The 18,711-nt window shown below is 43.0% G+C and overlaps 2 protein-coding genes across 5 annotated transcripts in view; one reads left to right on the top strand and one right to left on the bottom strand.

Annotated features, from left to right (window-relative positions):
- Positions 1 to 3,461: 3,461 nt before the first annotated feature.
- LOC117405659 (zinc finger and BTB domain-containing protein 21-like) lies at positions 3,462 to 16,248 on the top strand. Of its 3 annotated transcripts, none has more exons than XM_059027940.1 (2): positions 3,462 to 3,608; positions 7,805 to 16,248. In XM_059027940.1, the coding sequence occupies exon 2, from the start codon at positions 7,815 to 7,817 to the stop codon at positions 10,935 to 10,937; it is 3,123 nt and encodes a 1,040-aa protein (XP_058883923.1). In that variant the 5' UTR covers positions 3,462 to 3,608; positions 7,805 to 7,814; the 3' UTR covers positions 10,938 to 16,248. The 3 variants fall into 3 exon arrangements, with proteins under 3 accessions (XP_058883923.1, XP_033864761.3, XP_058883922.1); XM_034008870.3 differs by lacking the exon at positions 3,462 to 3,608 and adding an exon at positions 4,260 to 4,456; XM_059027939.1 differs by lacking the exon at positions 3,462 to 3,608 and adding an exon at positions 5,030 to 5,097.
- Positions 16,249 to 17,091: 843 nt separating this feature from the next.
- Positions 17,092 to 18,711, bottom strand: part of LOC117406772 (autophagy-related protein 101) — a 3,689-nt gene continuing 2,069 nt past the window's right edge. For both annotated transcript variants that reach the window (XM_034922421.2, XM_034922420.2), the window contains one exon: positions 17,092 to 18,454. In XM_034922421.2, the coding sequence (XP_034778312.1) occupies positions 18,050 to 18,454 (405 nt within the window). In that variant the 3' untranslated portion in view covers positions 17,092 to 18,049. The remainder of the gene's footprint in view (positions 18,455 to 18,711) is intronic.

Genomic DNA, 18,711 nt, shown 5'->3' with positions numbered 1-18,711 from the left:
TTTCTGCAGAACAGTGTTACTATTACAGCGCAGCAGAGAGGTTTATTCTGTTGAAATGGTCCCAGCGTTACTAATGAAGTGAACGCATGGCAGGGCTGAATGAGTACAGTACATATTACACACCCTGTGAGCTTGTTAATAAAGACTCATTTACTGTATATAGTAATACATATAACTGCTGTAGAAAATGATGTCTTTAGAGGATTGAGAGGGGAGTGATGTTTGTGATATCGAGCAGGAAGGCACGCACACACAGACACTCTGACACACACACACACCACACACACTGACACACACACACACACACACACACACATACACACACACACGCACACACACACGCTAAAGTAAAGCTAAATAAAGTACATTCTGTGCAGGTGCAAACACAGCCAGTAAGTACATAGTTAATTAAATAAAACGATCAGTTATTCTCCAGGTAATTCACGTGACCGTTTGTAGGTTTCATTTGCGATCTTGGTCTGAAAAACATCTCCCTCAATTAGAAACCGAAGATTGAATGTTTTTCAGTTTGTTAATTACTTTCTAAAAAAATATAATAACAATAATAACAATAATCTGGTTAGCTTGGTGACCATCAAAAAAATATTTCATAAAATCTAAGTGAGAAAGGAGCTTCACATCATATTAACATCGTATGAACACAGGGATTCCAACGCCAAATATTTTCTCTTTTTACTCGTGTGTTTTTTTTAACACTGCTGGGAATTGGAACACATCTCACTGGTTTCTCACTGGATCCCTTATCAGAGTTCACCATGGTATTTCTGCACGCTATGTTTGTAGTTTTCCCATCATGCTTCTCCCATAGTTGTACTATGAGTCGATCTGCAGGTAGAAATGATTGCTGATCACGTGACTTTCTTTGCTTCTCCCATAGTTGTGTTATGCATTGATCTGCAGGTAGAAATGATTGCTGATCACGTGACTTTCTTTGTTTCTCCCATAGTTGTACTATGAGTCGATCTGCAGGTAGAAATGATTGCTGATCACGTGACTTTCTTTGCTTCTCCCATAGTTATGTTATGCATTGATCTGCAGGTAGAAATGATTGCTGATCACGTGACTTTCTTTGCACTGCAGTTCTTTTGTAAGCAAGCGTAACATGAAGACAATGTTTCCTGTGAAAGCTGAGCCCTTGTTTCAGGAGAGGACTGGATTTCCCCAGCTGAGAATCAGTCTGACAGTTCCCACAGCAACCAGCGGAGAGCTTGTTCTCCACACTGCAACAACAGCAGCCTGGGGCAATTATTTATTTTCATTCTTTCCATCGAGGGTTCGCTAGCAATGTCAAACTTCAATCACATTGGCCAACATTGGTGGATTACATTAATTTTAATGTAGATCATTCTCTATACCAGAATTGGTAAACAATGTATTCTATTCTGTATAAGTGATAAGTTACTGTATATATTAGAATACATGGTGACTATAATTGCACCGTGGCACATCCCAAAAAAATGATCTGAAATAATAAAGTCATGAGTCACCACTCAAACAATCAATGCATTGTATCTGCATTATAACTGCAGCGCAGCTGGAATGTGAAGTCCCTGCATTAACTGTGAGTGTGCAGACAGGTGAGCAGCACTGTGTGTCCTACAGTACAGGGCTGGATATTCAGCCAGGCACTCAGCCTGCTTTTAGAACTGCTTACAGGAACGCAGTCCTAAGAATGCTGTTCAGATTACATCATTAGACCTGTCAACATCAAGCTGACCCAATATATTGTAGACGATCTGAACCTGTGTCAAAGTGCAGTGATTTGAAACATATTCTCTCAACACTGTTGATGCTGTAATAAACCCCTATTCTTCCCTGGCAGCTCATTAGGGTTACTAGCGTCAGAGCGCTTTCCACAGATCCACTGAGACGCGTCTCAGAGGAGACGGCAGCCATGGCACTGCTATAAACCTCTAGAACACAGCAGCTGTGCTCTCCCTTATAAGAGCTTGCCATAGGAAAAGCATAGCAAAGTGTGATAAAGCATAGTGGAAGCATGGTAAGACATAGGCAAGCATTGCAAAGAATAGCGAGGTACTGTAAAGCCTATTAATAAGCATGGCAAACCAGGATACACTGTGATAAATGCATTGTATAGCTATGATAAAGCATATTAATAACCATGACAAACCAGGGTACACTGTGATAAATGCATTGTATAGCTATGGAAAAGCATATTAATAACCATGACAAACCAGGGTACACTGTGATAAATACATTGTATAGCTATGGAAAAGCATATTAATAAAGAAACCAGGATACACTGTGATAAATGCATTGTATAGCTATGGTAAAGCATATTAATAAGCACGGCAAACCAGGGTACACTGTGATAAATGCATTGTATAACCATGGGAAAAAAGCATGCAGGGGAAACCTGCAAAAATATAATGGGAAACATTCATAAGGGATCAAGGCTGTGCTACCCTTGTCTGTGATGAAAAACAAGAAAGATATTTCTAAAGTACTATATATATATATACACACACACACACACACACACATACAGTGTATATATAAATAATTTATACACACACATACACAGTGTATACATAAATAGTTTCTATAGTGTAAATAGTTTCTTTCTGCCACCTCATGACTTCCTGTGCTGTAGGTCACATGGTCTTGTTCAGTTAGACCCTTGCAGTGAATACCGCTGCACACTGCACAAAAAGTGAGCAGGTACCAGGAAGAAAAAGCAACGCGACTCCACATTTCAAACGCAGGACTCTGTGGAGCGGAGTGTTGATTTTAGAAAAAGCAACGCGACTCCACATTTCAAACGCAGGACTCTGTGGAGCGGAGTGTTGATTTTAGAAAAAGCAACGCGACTCCACATTTCAAACGCAGGACTCTGTGGAGAGGAGTGTTGATTTTAGAAAAAGCAACGCGACTCCACATTTCAAACGCAGGACTCTGTGGAGCGGAGCGTTGATTTTAGAAAAAGCAACGCGACTCCACATTTCAAACGCAGGACTCTGTGGAGAGGAGTGTTGATTTTAGAAAAAGCAACGCGACTCCACATTTCAAACGCAGGACTCTGTGGAGCGGAGTGTTGATTTTAGAAAAAGCAACGCGACTCCACATTTCAAACGCAGGACTCTGTGGAGCGGAGTGTTGATTTTAGAAAAAGCAACGCGACTCCACATTTCAAACGCAGGACTCTGTGGAGCGGAGTGTTGATTTTAGAAAAAGCAACGCGACTCCACATTTCAAACGCAGGACTCTGTGGAGCGGAGTGTTGATTTTAGAAAAAGCAACGCGACTCCACATTTCAAACGCAGGACTCTGTGGAGAGGAGTGTTGATTTTAGAAAAAGCAACGCAACTCCACATTTCAAACGCAGGACTCTGTGGAGCGGAGTGTTGATTTTAGAAAAAGCAACGCGACTCCACATTTCAAACGCAGGACTCTGTGGAGCAGAGTGTTGATTTTAGAAAAAGCAACGCGACTCCACATTTCAAACGCAGGACTCTGTGGAGCTGAGCGTTGATTTTGCACCTGGATAACATGCTAAAGGGACACTCTCTATATGATTTCATGTCGCCAAGTATATGAGGGTTAAGCACAGCCTTGTAAAGTCACAGGTAAAATCCACACGGCTTCCCTTCCTCTGTTCTCTTGAGCGATGGTCTCTAAGCACTGTGTATAGTAGGAAGTGAACTCTTTATTAAAAGTACAGTCCTGTGCTAATATAGACTGAACGTCAACAGAAGCTAGTTTGTAAAATAAATATGTTTCGGTCTTTACCTAGGCTCTAGGGCAAAGTGAACTTAAAAACATGCTTATGTATAATACAAAAATAGGCTCGATACACACTTTCAGCTTTCAGTTAGCAGCTAACAGGTTTACAACTAGCCTTTCTTTCAGAACACATGCTAATTTTTGCTTCACAGATGAAAACTTAAAATGACTTTTTTTTTTAATTCCTTATGCTTCCAACTTACCCATTAAGTACTTTTTTTTCTTTGAAAAAAAAAACTCTGAACATTACATTTAGACTTCAACTTATGAAAATGAGAGTAAGTTACCATAACAACAGAGTTAGAAAGACATTTTAAATAACTTAGATGCCAGTTAAACAAGTTTCAAACAATTACAAAGCAGCCTGTCCGCAAAGGAGGGGGTAGTGGCACTGAATGGGTTACATTTCGACTTGTCTGCACAGAGCAAAGGAGGGCGCTGTGTAACACCGCTCAGCGGGCGCTGTGTTGGGCGGATAGCGTCAGTCAGTCAGAGATCTAACAACCTCGGTCCGCAGTCAGCCTATCAGAGCCCGGCGCACGTGACGAGCGTTCTTTGCGATGACCTCATCCCTGATGTGGGATGACGTCAAATTCAAAATGGATGGAATCACGACAGTCACACGCTCTACGGAATTCTGCAAGAAAGTCTAGCTGGTGGGGCTCGCGGGGAACGCAGACACGGCGAAAGGGTAAGCCAGGCTTGAAAATAACTTTGGGTTCAAAACGGCGAGTCTGTTACCCTGTCAGTTACTGTTTGGAAAAGGCGTCCTTTCCTGACGTAACTCTGAGGTGATTTCAGCTTCTTTCTCCTCTCAGCTGCGGCTGCAGTCCCCGAGTCGGGAGCTGCGCATGCGCTCTTTCCAAAGCGACTGGGTCTGCTCCAACAGCACATGCCCAGTGCCCTAAATAGGCTTCGTTGTGACACTACGCATGTGCTTGCCAGTCAGCAGGAAGCCCAAAATAGTGCAGGACGCATGCTCTGTGCCAGTAGCTGACAGCGTAGCGTGTGTGGCTCCGCAATAGGAGTGTTACTTTGTTACACTTTTGTTTCGGGGTTCCTAAAACAGACTCTTAAAAGTAACGCGTGGAAAGTGCAAATAGCAATAAATAAATAAAAATGCGTGTGTGTGTATGTAAACCTGGTGTGTGGTTTGCAGATTATGTAGTGTAACGTGTCGATCCTGCCTTTGCAAATGATCGTCAATATGTCGTTTTATTTCTAATTTACGAAGTAAACACGCCCTTATCTCTGCAAGTTATCCAGTCCTTGCCCTGGCGGTTCAGATTCAGTTTCGGCGGTTTACACGCTAGCATGTTGTCCTGAACTCTGGTAAACTCCTTCACAAACCACACGGGAACTGTTTTTTTTCGTGCACACAACCCTTGCAGCAGTGAATGGCTCACGTTTTAGCAAAGATATTTACACATTTGGAGCTGTGGAACTTATTTGTAGAGCCTGAGATTGATTTATCTATGTCTGTGTGTGTGTGTGTGTGTGTTTGTTTGTTTGTTTGTTTTGTTAAGCACGTATTTTGACTATAAGCGGTTTGCGGTGCCTTTGCAAGGAAGGCTCTATATAAAATACATGTGATTGATTGATTTGACTGTGTACCTGGTATTTACAAGCTCCTGAATACAGTAAACCTTTAATATATTAAAGAAATCGCTCTACAGTATACTGCATATTTCACCAATATCCTTTTATTGTTTTAATTTGGCTTTAAGAGTTTGAGACCTTTTCATTCCAATGCAATTTAAAATTTGTACATTTCTTAAAACAAGTAGGACTAAATGAGTTTTAAATGAAGTAAATGAATACACAGAAGATGTTAAGTTGTGATGAAACTTGGTAAGGACATTCTGTAACAGCATTATAATCTGAGGATAAATGAAGGCTGAGAGAGGTAGCTATCTAATGAAACTTGGTAAGGACATTCTTTAACATCATTAAAATCTGGGAATAAATGAAGGCTGAGAGAGAGGCAGCTATCTAATGAAACTTGGTAAGGACATTCTTTAACATCATTAAAATCTGGGAATAAATGAAGGCTGAGAGAGAGGTAGCTATCTAATGAAACTTGGTAAGGACATTCTGTAACAGCATTATAATCTGGGGATAAATGAAGGCTGAGAGAGAGGGGTAGCTATCTAATGAAACTTGGTAAGGGCATTCTTTAACATCATTAAAATCTGGGAATAAATGAAGGCTGAGACAGAGGTAGCTATCTAATGAAACTTGGTAAGGACATTCTGTAACAGCATTATAATCTGGGGATAAATGAAGGCTGAGAGAGAGGGGTAGCTATCTAATGAAACTTGGTAAGGACATTCTTTAACAGCATTATAATCTGAGGATAAATGAAGGCTGAGAGAGGTAGCTATCTTATGAAACTTGACACAACGTCTTGATAGGATCAGAATTTGATGGTATGTACGTAGAGGTTGGTGGTCTTGCTGCCTGTCCATCTGTCTGTATTTTTACACTTTTACATATATTAAGAAAACCAGATATTGAGAATATCAGAATCTGAGGCTATACCGAGGCATCTGACCGTCTGTCTGCAGGCTGTATTATTATTATTAGTAGCAGTAGCAGTAGCAGTAGCAGTAGCAGTAGTATTTGTATGTGCATATGGTAGGAAGTTTACTTGTCTTAAATATATTTTTTAATGCAGTGTTTGTTTCATAACCACATTATTCACCACAGCTCGCACTCTTACTAAAACAGAAAGACTGTAAATGATCCCTGAGACCACTGGAGGGTCTGGGTCCTGTTCAGGATACGATGCAATGTAATTCACATTTCTTTTGCTCCTTTCATCACAAGGATCCCGAAGCACTTCTGAAAAAAAAGCAATTCAATTAAAAATAAGTCTAATACAAAATGTAATAACACAAAAAACAACAAAAAATAGATTAATTGTAAAATTAGAAGAAAATAAACCATGATAAAAAAAAGTTTATAAAAATAGAACAATTAAAAAAAAACACACAGTGTAATAAAAACACCTCAATAAAACTGGAATTCAAAAAGGATACAAAGAACACGAACAGGGAGTCTCGCACACAGACTGGCAGGGGCCACAGGAGTGCATTCCACAGGAGCGTTTGGAATGAACCTCAGGGCTGTTTCGGGAAGTTGTTGCATAAGGTTTTTTTTTTTTCTTCTTCCTTTAAGAAGAGGAAGAGATTTAAATACATGAAATATGAACTCATCTGTTATGTCAGCGACATATTGCTCACAAACAAGTTTCCAGTATTTGATCATTCTAAGGATTCTTTGGAGACCATTGTCACTGAGCCCTGACTAATGTCTAAAGGGCTGAGGTTTTTGCAAGTGTAGCCTGTGAAAATTAAGTGTGTGGCTGTATCCATCTACTGAGAGGGGGGTGATCACAGACAGCTTCAGACTGAGACACTGAATGAAGTGTGTGGCAGTATCCATCTACTGAGAGGGGGGTGATCACAGACAGCTTCAGACTGACACTGAATGAAGTGTGTGGCAGTATCCATCTACTGAGAGGGGGGTGATCACAGACAGCTTCAGACTGAGACACTGAATGAAGTGTGTGGCAGTACCCATCTACTGAGAGGGGGGTGATCACAGACAGCTTCAGACTGAGACACTGAATGAAGTGTGTGGCAGTATCCATCTACTGAGAGAGGGGTGATCACAGACAGCTTCAGACTGAGACACTGAATGAAGTGTGTGGCAGTATCCATCTACTGAGAGGGGGGTGATCACAGACAGCTTCAGACTGAGACACTGAATGAAGTGTGTGGCAGTATCCATCTACTGAGAGGGGGGTGATCACAGACAGCTTCAGACTGAGACACTGAATGAAGTGTGTGGCAGTATCCATCTACTGAGAGGGGGGTGATCACAGACAGCTTCAGACTGAGACACTGATCGCTTCAGAACACATGTACAGCTCTGGCCAAAAGTTTTGCATCACTTAGAATTTTAGGATTGAGACATAATTTAAAAAAGTCTGAGTGATCCAGCACTAACGTTTCTACATGCTTGTCTCTTTCAGGGTGAACACCATGGAGGGGCTGACTCATTACATTAACCCAGCACATGCCGTGTCCTTGCTCAGCTCTCTAAATGAACAGCGTTTGAAAGGGAAACTCTGTGATGTTCTTCTGATCGTGGGGGATCACAAATTCCGAGCTCACAAGAGCGTCCTGGCAGGGAGCAGCGAGTATTTCCACTCACTGTTCGCCAGGGGAGACGGTGAAGCCCGGTCCGTAGTCCAGCTCGATTTCTGTGAACCAGATGCCTTTGAGGATGTGTTGAATTACATCTACTCCTCTTCCATCGTTGTTGAAAAGGACTGCCTAGCAGCGGTCCAGGAACTTGGATACAGCCTTGGGATCTCCTTTCTCACCAACATCCTGTCCAAGAAGCCACAAGCCTTGTACGCTGGCTCCAGGAGGAAGGCACCCTTCTCTGAGGAGGACAAGAGTGGTTTGCAAAAACAGAGTGTCATTGTGTGCCAGGGTCGGAGTGATAAACCACGTCCGAGTTCAGCACAAGGGAAACGGCCAAGCCCAACGCCACTGTCTGATTTAAAACAGTTTTCCACCATAAAGTGCAACAAGACATCTACTAGTCAAAACATAAGTGAATCTGGTCAAGCTTGGGCAAAAGACAGCAGTGCTTCTTCGGGTAATAACAAAGAACATGGAACTCCAGCGAGCGTCTCACCTGTCAGGAAGCCCTCCGGTGTCATTGAGGGTCTTGTCAGAATGACCAGCCCAGCCACTGTTTTGCAGATGGGGAAGCCCATCCAGACGTCGCCTATGAGGCCGCAGTTGGCCACTTCTTTCTCCTTTAACGATTCGAGAACATTGCAGGAGAGAGTGCAGCCGAACAGCACTGGCCATAGAGACCACAGAACCCTGGCGCATCATTCCAGTGTAGGACCCCATGCTTCTCCAGGAAGGCCAGGACCGGACAGACAGAGAATCGACAGGAGCGGCCCACTTGTGAAGAGTCTCTTGCGCAGGTCATTGTCTATGGATAGCCCGGTTCCTTTCCATTCCCCAGCTTTCGAATTGAAATCTATGCAAGCCCCAGAAGAAACCGTGCTTCAACCAGGGCCTGAAAAGTCTGCTGAGCACAAACACGTCAAGGAGAAGCCAAAGGTTATTCAGCCACCACACCGTAGACCTGGTGTTTTCAGCAAGCCGTCTGAAACAGAGGTCCACGTGAAAACAGAACCAAGCAGCCCACTCGCGGATCCTTCTGAGATAATAAGAGTGACCGTCGGGGATAGTTTGCTGGTAAACACGAGAGACCTGCAGATGAACACTGAGCACCTTAGAAATGTAACCAAGCACTCTTTTAAAAGGAAGTCCCGGCCAGACGGCAAGAGAATCCAGTCTAAGAAATCCAAGTACATTATCGACGATGGCGATTTCGGAATGGAACACACCAGACGTGCCACAGCTCCCCGCCATTCCGATACGGAAGGAGGTCCCGAATTAAACGAAACGAGGCAGAGCAGGATATTTAAATGCTGGAGCTGTCTGAAGATATTCAGATCCAACACTGGACTCTATCGGCACGTGAACATGTATCACAATCCCGAGAAGCCGTATTCCTGCGACATCTGCCACAAGCGTTTCCATACAAACTTTAAAGTGTGGACACACTGCCAGACTCAGCACGGCGTGGTGAAGAACCCGGCCCCTGCTTCCAGCTCTTACTCCGTCTTGGATGAAAAGTTTCAGAGGAAGCTCATAGACATCGTAAGAGAAAGGGAAATAAAGAAAGCCTTGATGGCCAAGTTGAGACGGAACAAGCAAGGACTAGGTGGCTCCCAAGCTCAGCATTTTCCCAAAAGGGGCCTGAGGCCAAAACCTAAGAACTACTTCTGTGTCTACTGTGGAAAGGTGTTCCGTTTCCACTCACAGTTCAAGCAGCACATAAAGATGCACCCTGGGGAAAAACCTGCAACAGAAGTCGATGAAGAAAGGGAAGAAGGTGGCGGTGGTGGTGGTGATCATCTGACCATAGAGCAGGAGCCGCCCAGCAGCCCCAGTCCAGGGAAAACACAAGAAATGTACCCTTGCAAACTTTGCAATGCGAAACTGCCCTCGCCAGTGGAACAGGGAGACCACGAGAGACTCTGCAGGCATGCCACCGTGTGCCCGTACTGCAATCTGAGGTTCACCACCCCAGAGTTAAAGAGAGAACACGAGGGCCAGTGTGAATACAAAAAGCTCACCTGTCTTGAATGCATGCGCACCTTTAAGTCCTCCTTCAGCATCTGGCGTCACCAGGTCGAGGTTCACAATCAAAACACGATGACCCCGAAAGAGCGCCTGTCCCTCAGTCCCGCCGATCTCAACGGGGAAACGCCCGAGGAAGCTGCGAGACTGGAACCCGAGTCTGCAGAAGCGAGGGGTGCACGCGACTCCTCGACAGTTTCCAAAGATGACCCGGTCCTCAGCGATTCTTCGGAACAGATGCATTTTGAGGACTCTGACGATTCCCTGAACGCTCCAGAGGATCTGAGCCTCTCCCGGAAGTTGGATTTGAAAATCAAAGAGGAGCCAGCGGAGGAAGCTGTGGAGGTCGTGGAGGACGACGAGGTCTCCGAGCCTGGGGTGGAACCGAAGGACGATGCCGCTGGCATGGAAGTAAACATCTGGACATGTGAGAAGTGCGGCAAGATCTTCGCTGTGCACAACCAGCTCGAGCGTCACCAGGAGCTGCTGTGTCACATCAAGCCCTTCGTGTGTCACATCTGCAACAAGGCCTTCAGAACCAACTTCCGTCTCTGGAGCCACTTCCAATCCCACATGGCCTCCTCGGAAGAGCTGTCGTCAAAGGAAGCCGATCCACCACACCCCTCCTCTGCCTCCCCATCACCTCCCCCACCTACACCCGCACCCCCACAGCCAGTATCGCCCCCTTCCAGGGTAAAGAAACCCGAGGCGGAGAGAGCTAGGAGGGCCTCCTTCTCCTCTTTCTCCACCCCGAAGCCAAGCGATGCTGAGAAATCCGTCACCCCGCAGGAGTCGGACACTCTCTTCTACCACGCCCCTCCACTTTCGGCAATTACCTTCAAAAGACAGTTCATGTGCAAACTCTGCCACCGGACCTTCAAGACAGCCTTCAGTTTGTGGAGCCATGAACAGAGCCACACTAATGTATAACCAGGAACGATTCGGTGCAGGAATGAAAGTACTGCTCTTGCTGTGCTGAAGTCTTGCACTTGCCCATTACGACAGCACTTAGGATGAGGTGGAGCGTCACGTGGCGCAGCTAGTCATCGCAATGCTAAGGGTTAAGGGATCCCAGAGGTGTCTATAACAATGTCTCTTAATAATGCCTTGTGTGACGTTGTCTCATTGAAGGATTTGGGGATTTATAATACGTCTCTCAACATCTCTGAATATCTCAGTTGTTTCTGAGCAGTGCAGAATGGTTTTATTCAGAATATGCAGGAGTAGATATTGGATCTTAAAATAACTGGGGTTTGGTTTACAGTTGGTCATTCAAACAAAAGAAAAGTGACACGTGCAAAACCGATAATGAATCTGAATTTATTCTGCTAAGTAACATCGTAGAAGTAATTATGGCAGTAGAGCAATATCACAAGTATTGCAGCCGTGTTTGGAAAGTAGTCCTTGTCACTATCTAGAGTTGAATCACTTCTAGCAATAAGAGAACCATTCTGAAACCTCATTTTTATACCTTGTATACACATGTAGAAAAACCCCTCAATACTTTGCAGTCACAGCGGGAGAAGCTGTCACCCACAATGCTGTTGTTTTGTATTCGATGCCCAGCTCTGTGGGAGGGATGTTGGATTTGATTTGGGATTTGAAATAGGAACTTCCTGTTTGCATGCTGAGGTTGCCTGCCTCTTTCTGGTTTTCTGATGTTTGCAATCATTCTTCGTGGTTTGAATTGCAATCACTCCGCTGCTGCGCTGGTGTGCTTCACCAGAGTCAAGCAGCTGCTCTTCGCTTCAGTTTGCATGCCACGGACATGTGGAACACTGGCTACATCAGCCACGTGTCTTCTTACACGTACTGCCATACAGTGATCAGCCACGTTGGATCAAGATTCCTTTTGTATTGCTGGCAATACACTAGCTGTGCACTAGATGGGGTTGGTGCTCGACTAATATAAGGAATACATTGGCAGATCTGCCCTATGTTACATGTATCCTAATCCTCTTCGATCACTGTGTGTATAACTGAACCATGTTAAGTTTCCTATCTATATATCTATTTTACAAATACATATAGATGTTTTGGGGGTTTTTTTCTAAGTTTTGGCAGGTCAACTTTTTGAACCCCAAAACTATTTTCAGATTTCCTAAAAAATGTAATTAAGAAATCGAGAGCGAAGGTGATAGGACTAGAAGCGATGAGCAGATCCTAAACTCAGGTAAAAACACCCTTTCGATCATTTCGCCATTTTTCGGAATTTGAAAACAGTTTGTGTGAACTCTATGGACTTCAGGAAGTTCCCTGCCAAAATGCTAATTGTACACGCAGTGACTGAAGGGGATATAAAAAGTACACACAACACACACGCTCTGAGTAAGAACCTATAAGAACCACTCTGAATGATTGCTACCAGGTAAGAGGACTGGCCTTTTAAAACAAGAGAGGGAGGATGAATGTGATCCTGCTTGCTCTGGGAGTTGATTCTCACTGGAAGGCAGATTGCTGTTTAACAAAGTTAAATCACCTGGCATTTTCTGTAGATTTAGCTTGTGCTCTGCTCTGCAGTGCACACATAAATACTAAAATGCATTTGCATACTGTACAGCTTATTACTTTTCAATAGGTTACAGTTTGCTGATGCTATTGTAAAAGCCCTAGTGAATATTGTCACCAAGGAAATGTATCTTCTAGTCTGCATCATCATCATCATACACAATATATGTGCAAGTGACATAGGGTTAAAAACAAGCATCAGCAATGTGTTGCAATAGTCAGTGTTAAATCAAGGTGCAAAAGCAAGGAATATGAAACTGAAGATCTCTCCTCCTCCCTGGAACCAGTGAATTATTTCACTCTTGCATCAGCCCCTAATGAATCCCCTTGGATCTCGCACTTGTTGCCTTGTAGCCACAAAGGCTAAGCGCCTCATTATTATATCTATTTATTTATTGTTCTGTGGGCGCAGGGATATTAGTCCTTATGAAAGCCACTGTTTCATTTAAACACAGCTTCTTTATAAGCCACACTATTGAAATGTTTTGGTTCATGGAGGGCAGAGTTCTATTTTGTTACCAAAATAGGTTCAAATAAGTTCAGTATAATAGCACAAGTGCTCTTGCAGAACACACAGTCACACAACACGCGTGTGCATTGTATGTTAGTGTGTCTGTGTGTGTGCGCTCAGCTTCTCTTTAGCGCTACAGTCTCAGCATTCATGAAATAAACCTTGATAACATGCTGTACTGCTGCAGACTGCACAGTGTAACACATGACCTTGATAACATGCTGTACTGCTGCAGACTGCACAGTGTAACACATGACCTTGATAACATGCTCTACTGCTGCAGACTGCACAGTGTAACACATGACCTTGATAACATGCTCTACTGCTGCAGACTGCACAGTGTAACACATGACCTTGATAACATGGTGTACTGCTGCAGTCTGCACAGTGTAACACATGCATGTTTCTGTAAATGAAACTCTCTCATGCATCAACTCTGTTCACTTGTTCAGAGTTCTAGAACTTAACCCATTAAGTGCCATTGTCCTCATTTCAGGACAGGCTGCTTTGTCATTTATAACTGGCATCTACAGTGTATCTGTTTTATTTTCCTCTTTAACTATATTGTAATGATAACTTACTCTCATTTTGTTAACCGCAAGAGTTAAGTCTAAATGCAACGCATCAAATGACCTAAATACAGCTTGTGTTCTGATGTTTTTTTTTTGGTTGAAGACAGGTTTTAGAAATCGTTTTAAAGTGATTTGGACAGCATTCGGGTTTCCGTTTGTCTTTTTTTCCAGCAGTCCAGTAGTAATACCTTTATTATCTTTGTCTGTTTTTTTCTTTCTGTTTGAATGGTGCACCAGGGGAAATGCTTCCTTTCCATTGTTGTGTTATTCTGCCTATTTTTCATTCTAATTGCTAATTGCTAATTCTGATGCTAAATAGACTAGGGGCCGTGAAATGCTCACAGTGTTAATATATTCTTGCTTAGCTGGGACAGCTTTGTGGTGTGCTTGGCATTCAATTGATTTACAGCCAATGTTATTTTTAAATGTGCCAGCAACTCCAAAATGTACTAACTTTGCTTTTGCTAAGCATTTAAAAAAAAAAAAAAAAACCTATGTAGATGAGCATGTGGAGAAAAGCACGTCAAAACTGAGAAATACTTTTTTGTTTATATATTTTAAAATGCAACTGTGTTCTTAAATATTTTTTTTTGGGGGGGGGGGGGGAGTGTCTCTATGGTGTATGGTAGAAAGATCTAATTCTATGTTTTGTTTTGTTTTTCCAAAGAATTGTATTTAATATTGCACAGAGAGGAAACCCTTTTGTCCTTGAATAATATTGTATATTAATGTGAGGGTTTAAATGCAGTGAAGTCCAGCCTTAGTAAACTGGGTGCTGTATCAGTACTCTTCTAACCCTGCCGAGCCCTTTGAGACTGATGGGATTGGACAGTCCTGTGGCACGGAGCTTTCTAATCAGCATGTGAAATGTATACTGGACCTTGTAGGCTTCACTGCTGACTGGTGTCAGCTTAAACGTTTGGCATGTTTCCCTTTCTTGGTTACACCCTCACTGCGGTGTGAAATGTCCTTAAAGCGTACCTTAAGAACAGTGGGTCGGTCCGTGGAATACTGGAATACCAGAGCGGATTTTTGAGTTGTCCTGAAAATACATTGTGTAGAAGCTGTTGTTTTGATCACCCAGCATTGCGATTGGATGATCTATGGGTGATCCTTTGAAAACAGCCAGTCTTGCAATTGGATGATCTATGGGTGATCCTTTGAAAACAGCCAGTCTTGCGATTGGTTGATCTATGGGTGATCCTTTGAAAACAGCCAGTCTTGCGATTGGTTGATCTATGGGTGATCCTTTGAAAACAGCCAGTCTTGCGATTGGTTGATCTATGGGTGATCCTTTGAAATCAGCCAGTCTTCCACACCTGTTTAGGGTGAGGGGGGTCTAACTGTCACCACGGTTGAGATTATTAATGCAGGGCACTGTTGCGTATGAAGGTGCTGGAAATCAAGCATCTAAAGCTGGGGAACTCAAAGCCACTTTTAGGCTTGGAACTTGGTTTCAGGAGACTAAGTTTCAGGCCACTGCACGGCACACCAGGGGAGACTTGGGGTTTGATACAGCAAAGCTGCCTCAGACTAGGTAATGATTTAAACAACAATGATATTTCGATCCCCCTCCCTTTAGATCAGTCAGTGAGATCCCTTGTGCAAGGAGCTTTTAGACACGTGTAGAAAAGTAAACGACTTCCCAGGGAGCATCTCAAGATGCGTCTGCAAAGACAGCCGTCGTGTCCGCTGGTAGAAATCTCAGTCGTACAAGACGGGCAGTTGCATGAGTGCACAACCATGGAAAACTGACATCAGGAATAGGAAACACTACAAGTTAGAGGAGAGGATTGCTTAAAAAGTGAACCATTGATCTGCTTCCTGCAGCTGCTTATGAAGAGCCACAGCAGCTCCACACCTGCACAAGGGCTGCTCCCAAATAGTGGAGGGATGGAGCCGCCTGCAGAGCAGCGATGTCTGTCGTAGGTGTGCACAACACCTAATTCAACCCCACAAAACTGCCCCGCTAGCGAGTGCTCTGTGTGTCCTTCTAATGACATGAACCTGCTGTTCTGTTTCATCCTGGCATTTCATTCATGGATGAAATGTATGAACATGTTATGTTTTTTGGACACTAAAATATGCTTGCTTTAAAATCAAACCTCTCGCTTTGTTGATTAACATTTATTGCTAATTCTGATTTTTTTTTTAAAATTACATCACCAATGCGATTCTTTTTTTTTTTTAATATGCAATTTTTATATCTTGCAGGGACCATTAGCACTTATAAAAACAAACACATCTGAAAACATCACTGACTTTAAACAAGCAAACTTTTATTAAGAGGCTACCCGTTAGAGATACTAAGCACTTGTTGATTTCATGAATACTTTTTATAAAAAGCTTGTTTCAGGTTAGTTCTTGTTCACTTATACAAGTACATGCTTTGAACAATTATTAGACACTGAATGTGTTCTGCGGAGGAGTTTAATGCCATGTGTGCTAGCGTTCTGTACTCTATACTTTAGCCCCTTAGACTATTCTACATTAACAGCGCTGCAATGACCTTGCTCGTATTTGTAATGACTCGGATTGCAGTAGCGGTCCTGTTTTTTTTAAGGTATAAATTGCAGTGTTTTGTGTTAGTGCTTTTTCTACTGTACATGTCATTGGTTTCTTAGCTGCTGAAATAAAAGCCAACAAGTCACCTGTTCGTGTTTCAGTGCATTTATTCTCTTCGATCTCAGTCTACTTGGGAATGTGTCATATCATTGTTTTTATTTCTACTGAGAGTGGATCATAGACTTACTGCTTATAAGGCCCTTCATGGTTTGGGGCCGTTATTATTTAGAGAGCAGTTGGTCCCTTGGGCTCCGAGTCGCACCTGTAGATCAGCGAAGGCTGCACTGTTGGCAGTTCCTAGAAGTCATCTACAATCAGGAGGAGCGATGGTCTTTGGTTGCTCTGCTAACTCCGTTCCAAGTCAGATCAGGAACGCTGGCACAGTCCAGTCTCTTAAATCACATGTAAAAGCATGTCTGTTTGAATCGGTTTATTCTAGAGCTGGACTGATTGGTCAGTGGCTTTTTTGAGTTTTTATCCTGCATGCAGAGTGCTATATAAAGCAAGCTGTATTGTACTGCATTGTATTGACTCCTACTGTTTGCACATTTATTTATTTATTTATTTATTTTTGTGGACAGTAAAACTAAAAAAAACTTAGTAAAGCTCTTCGAAACATTGGTCAAAGTTTCTTTCAGTTTTACTGCATGTTCTACCATTGAGTGTTTTGGATGATCCATTTCTAGGGGTTTTTAATGTAGCAGCTTTCATTTCAAATCAGATAGTTAAAGCATGAAGCGGATACAGATCTCTCTTTGAAAAGGAGGCACTGCTAATTCCCCTCCTAAAGCTGATACTAATAAAGGGCCGAGGGAATAACGTTCTGAGAATGAGTGTGTGGCTGCCAGCTTCATTACTCATCCCGTTTCCTAGTATGTGGAGGCTTGATAACTCATCTGTTCCTAGGTCAAAAACCAGACAGCAAACAATGGGTCCTACTAAATTTATTTAGTAACTTTATAAATATTGTCTGATACACATCTTAAACAGCATTGCAGTGTTACATCTCCATTCAATCATAATCATTAATATTCATAAATCCTAGAAGATAACAATGTTATTTTCTAATTTTAGGTTCTGGCTCTCCTAACCCTCTCATGCAATGTGGTGCTTCTGTAAGCTACTCTGTCAAGTCATCCTGGTCACTGCAGAACACAGGATCAGAAAGGATCTACGCAGGGATATTAACAACGCAAGCACACTTTTCAGTCCTTAAAATAAGCTTGTGTGTTGCTTGAGTCACAAGTCTCACAGATGTGCTGTTGTCTCTCAAGATACTGAATACCATCTCAGTGCACAACTACTAGGAACCCTGGCTAAGCTTAGAGGTGGACCACACTTCCACATAGAACAGGAGAACTAGGAACTGATAAATACTGCCACCTGGGGACAGCTACCATAAACTGAGGATCACGAGAAAGCCACAGCAAACACATTGCAAAATAACTGGTTGCTATGGACCACAGTGATATTTTTATAGCTGTTTTAGCTTCATGTGATGAAATGACTCAGGCCTTGGCAAAGCGACAAGAACCTAATTCTGGTGTTTTGTGGATGCTAATTTGACTCGGGGGAATCTGGAAACCTAGAAACATTTCCATTAGTTATGAAGGTCAATAAGGAAAGGTACTAAGAGATTCTGAAGCTTGCGTCAGCCTGTCCTGAAAGTAAATGGAGACATTACAAAACTAAACCCAATCCAATTCACCGCAACAAATTAAGAAGGCCATTGAAATCCCAGCTCCTGTACACTGTATTATTTTGCTGAATAGTTTTTTTCATTTTTATAATAATAAAGCATGTTCTGAAAAGCAGTTAGAAAGCACACAGGCAGTCTGTGTTTAAACTCAGCAGCAGCTGCCTGGTTGCTCATGGCTCACTGCTCCTCACAAAGCCAGTGTGTCTTTAATAAGCCTTCTCATGGTGGTGCTCACGGAGGTCCCCAGCGAGTCTGTGATCTGGTAAGTGATCTTGTACAGGTAGGGCTGCACGTCCTTCAGGCTGGTGTCAAACACGTTGTCCACCTCTGACTGCGTGGGCATCTTGGGCAGGTACTCGTGCCTGTTGATCACCTCCACAATGTTGATGACCTTCTCCCCCAGCTTCTCGCCCACCTTCTCCCGGCAGATCTGCCGCTCCTGCTCGTTGGCCAGGCTGACAACGTTCACCTTGATGCTCCACACCTCCCAGGGAATGCACTCGTCCGAGAAGGGCCAGCGGGACTTCTTCTTCTGGTAGAACTCCAGAGATATCTGCCCCACGCCGTCACTGCCAGAGTTGCATAAAGCATCCTGTAATAGAAGACACATCTATAATAACTAGATAGATAGATAGATAGATAGATAGATAGATAGATAGATAGACTCAATACCATGATGCCTGAAGGTTCAATAGAAATGAATAGTAGATGACATCACAAACACATTAAAAGGTTTGAATAGAAATAAGTGATTGTAGGTACTGTGGCATTAAAAGCCTGCAAGTAGCTCCACTGTTTGTTTTCAAACACACTTTCCCTTGACAAAGATATGCTAAACATACCCAAACG

Source organism: Acipenser ruthenus, chromosome 8 (assembly GCF_902713425.1).
Source record: "Acipenser ruthenus chromosome 8, fAciRut3.2 maternal haplotype, whole genome shotgun sequence".
Taxonomy (NCBI): Eukaryota; Metazoa; Chordata; class Actinopteri; order Acipenseriformes; family Acipenseridae; genus Acipenser; species Acipenser ruthenus.
Note: the sequence above shows the minus strand (reverse complement) of the source record. Positions and strands in the feature narration are given on the sequence as shown.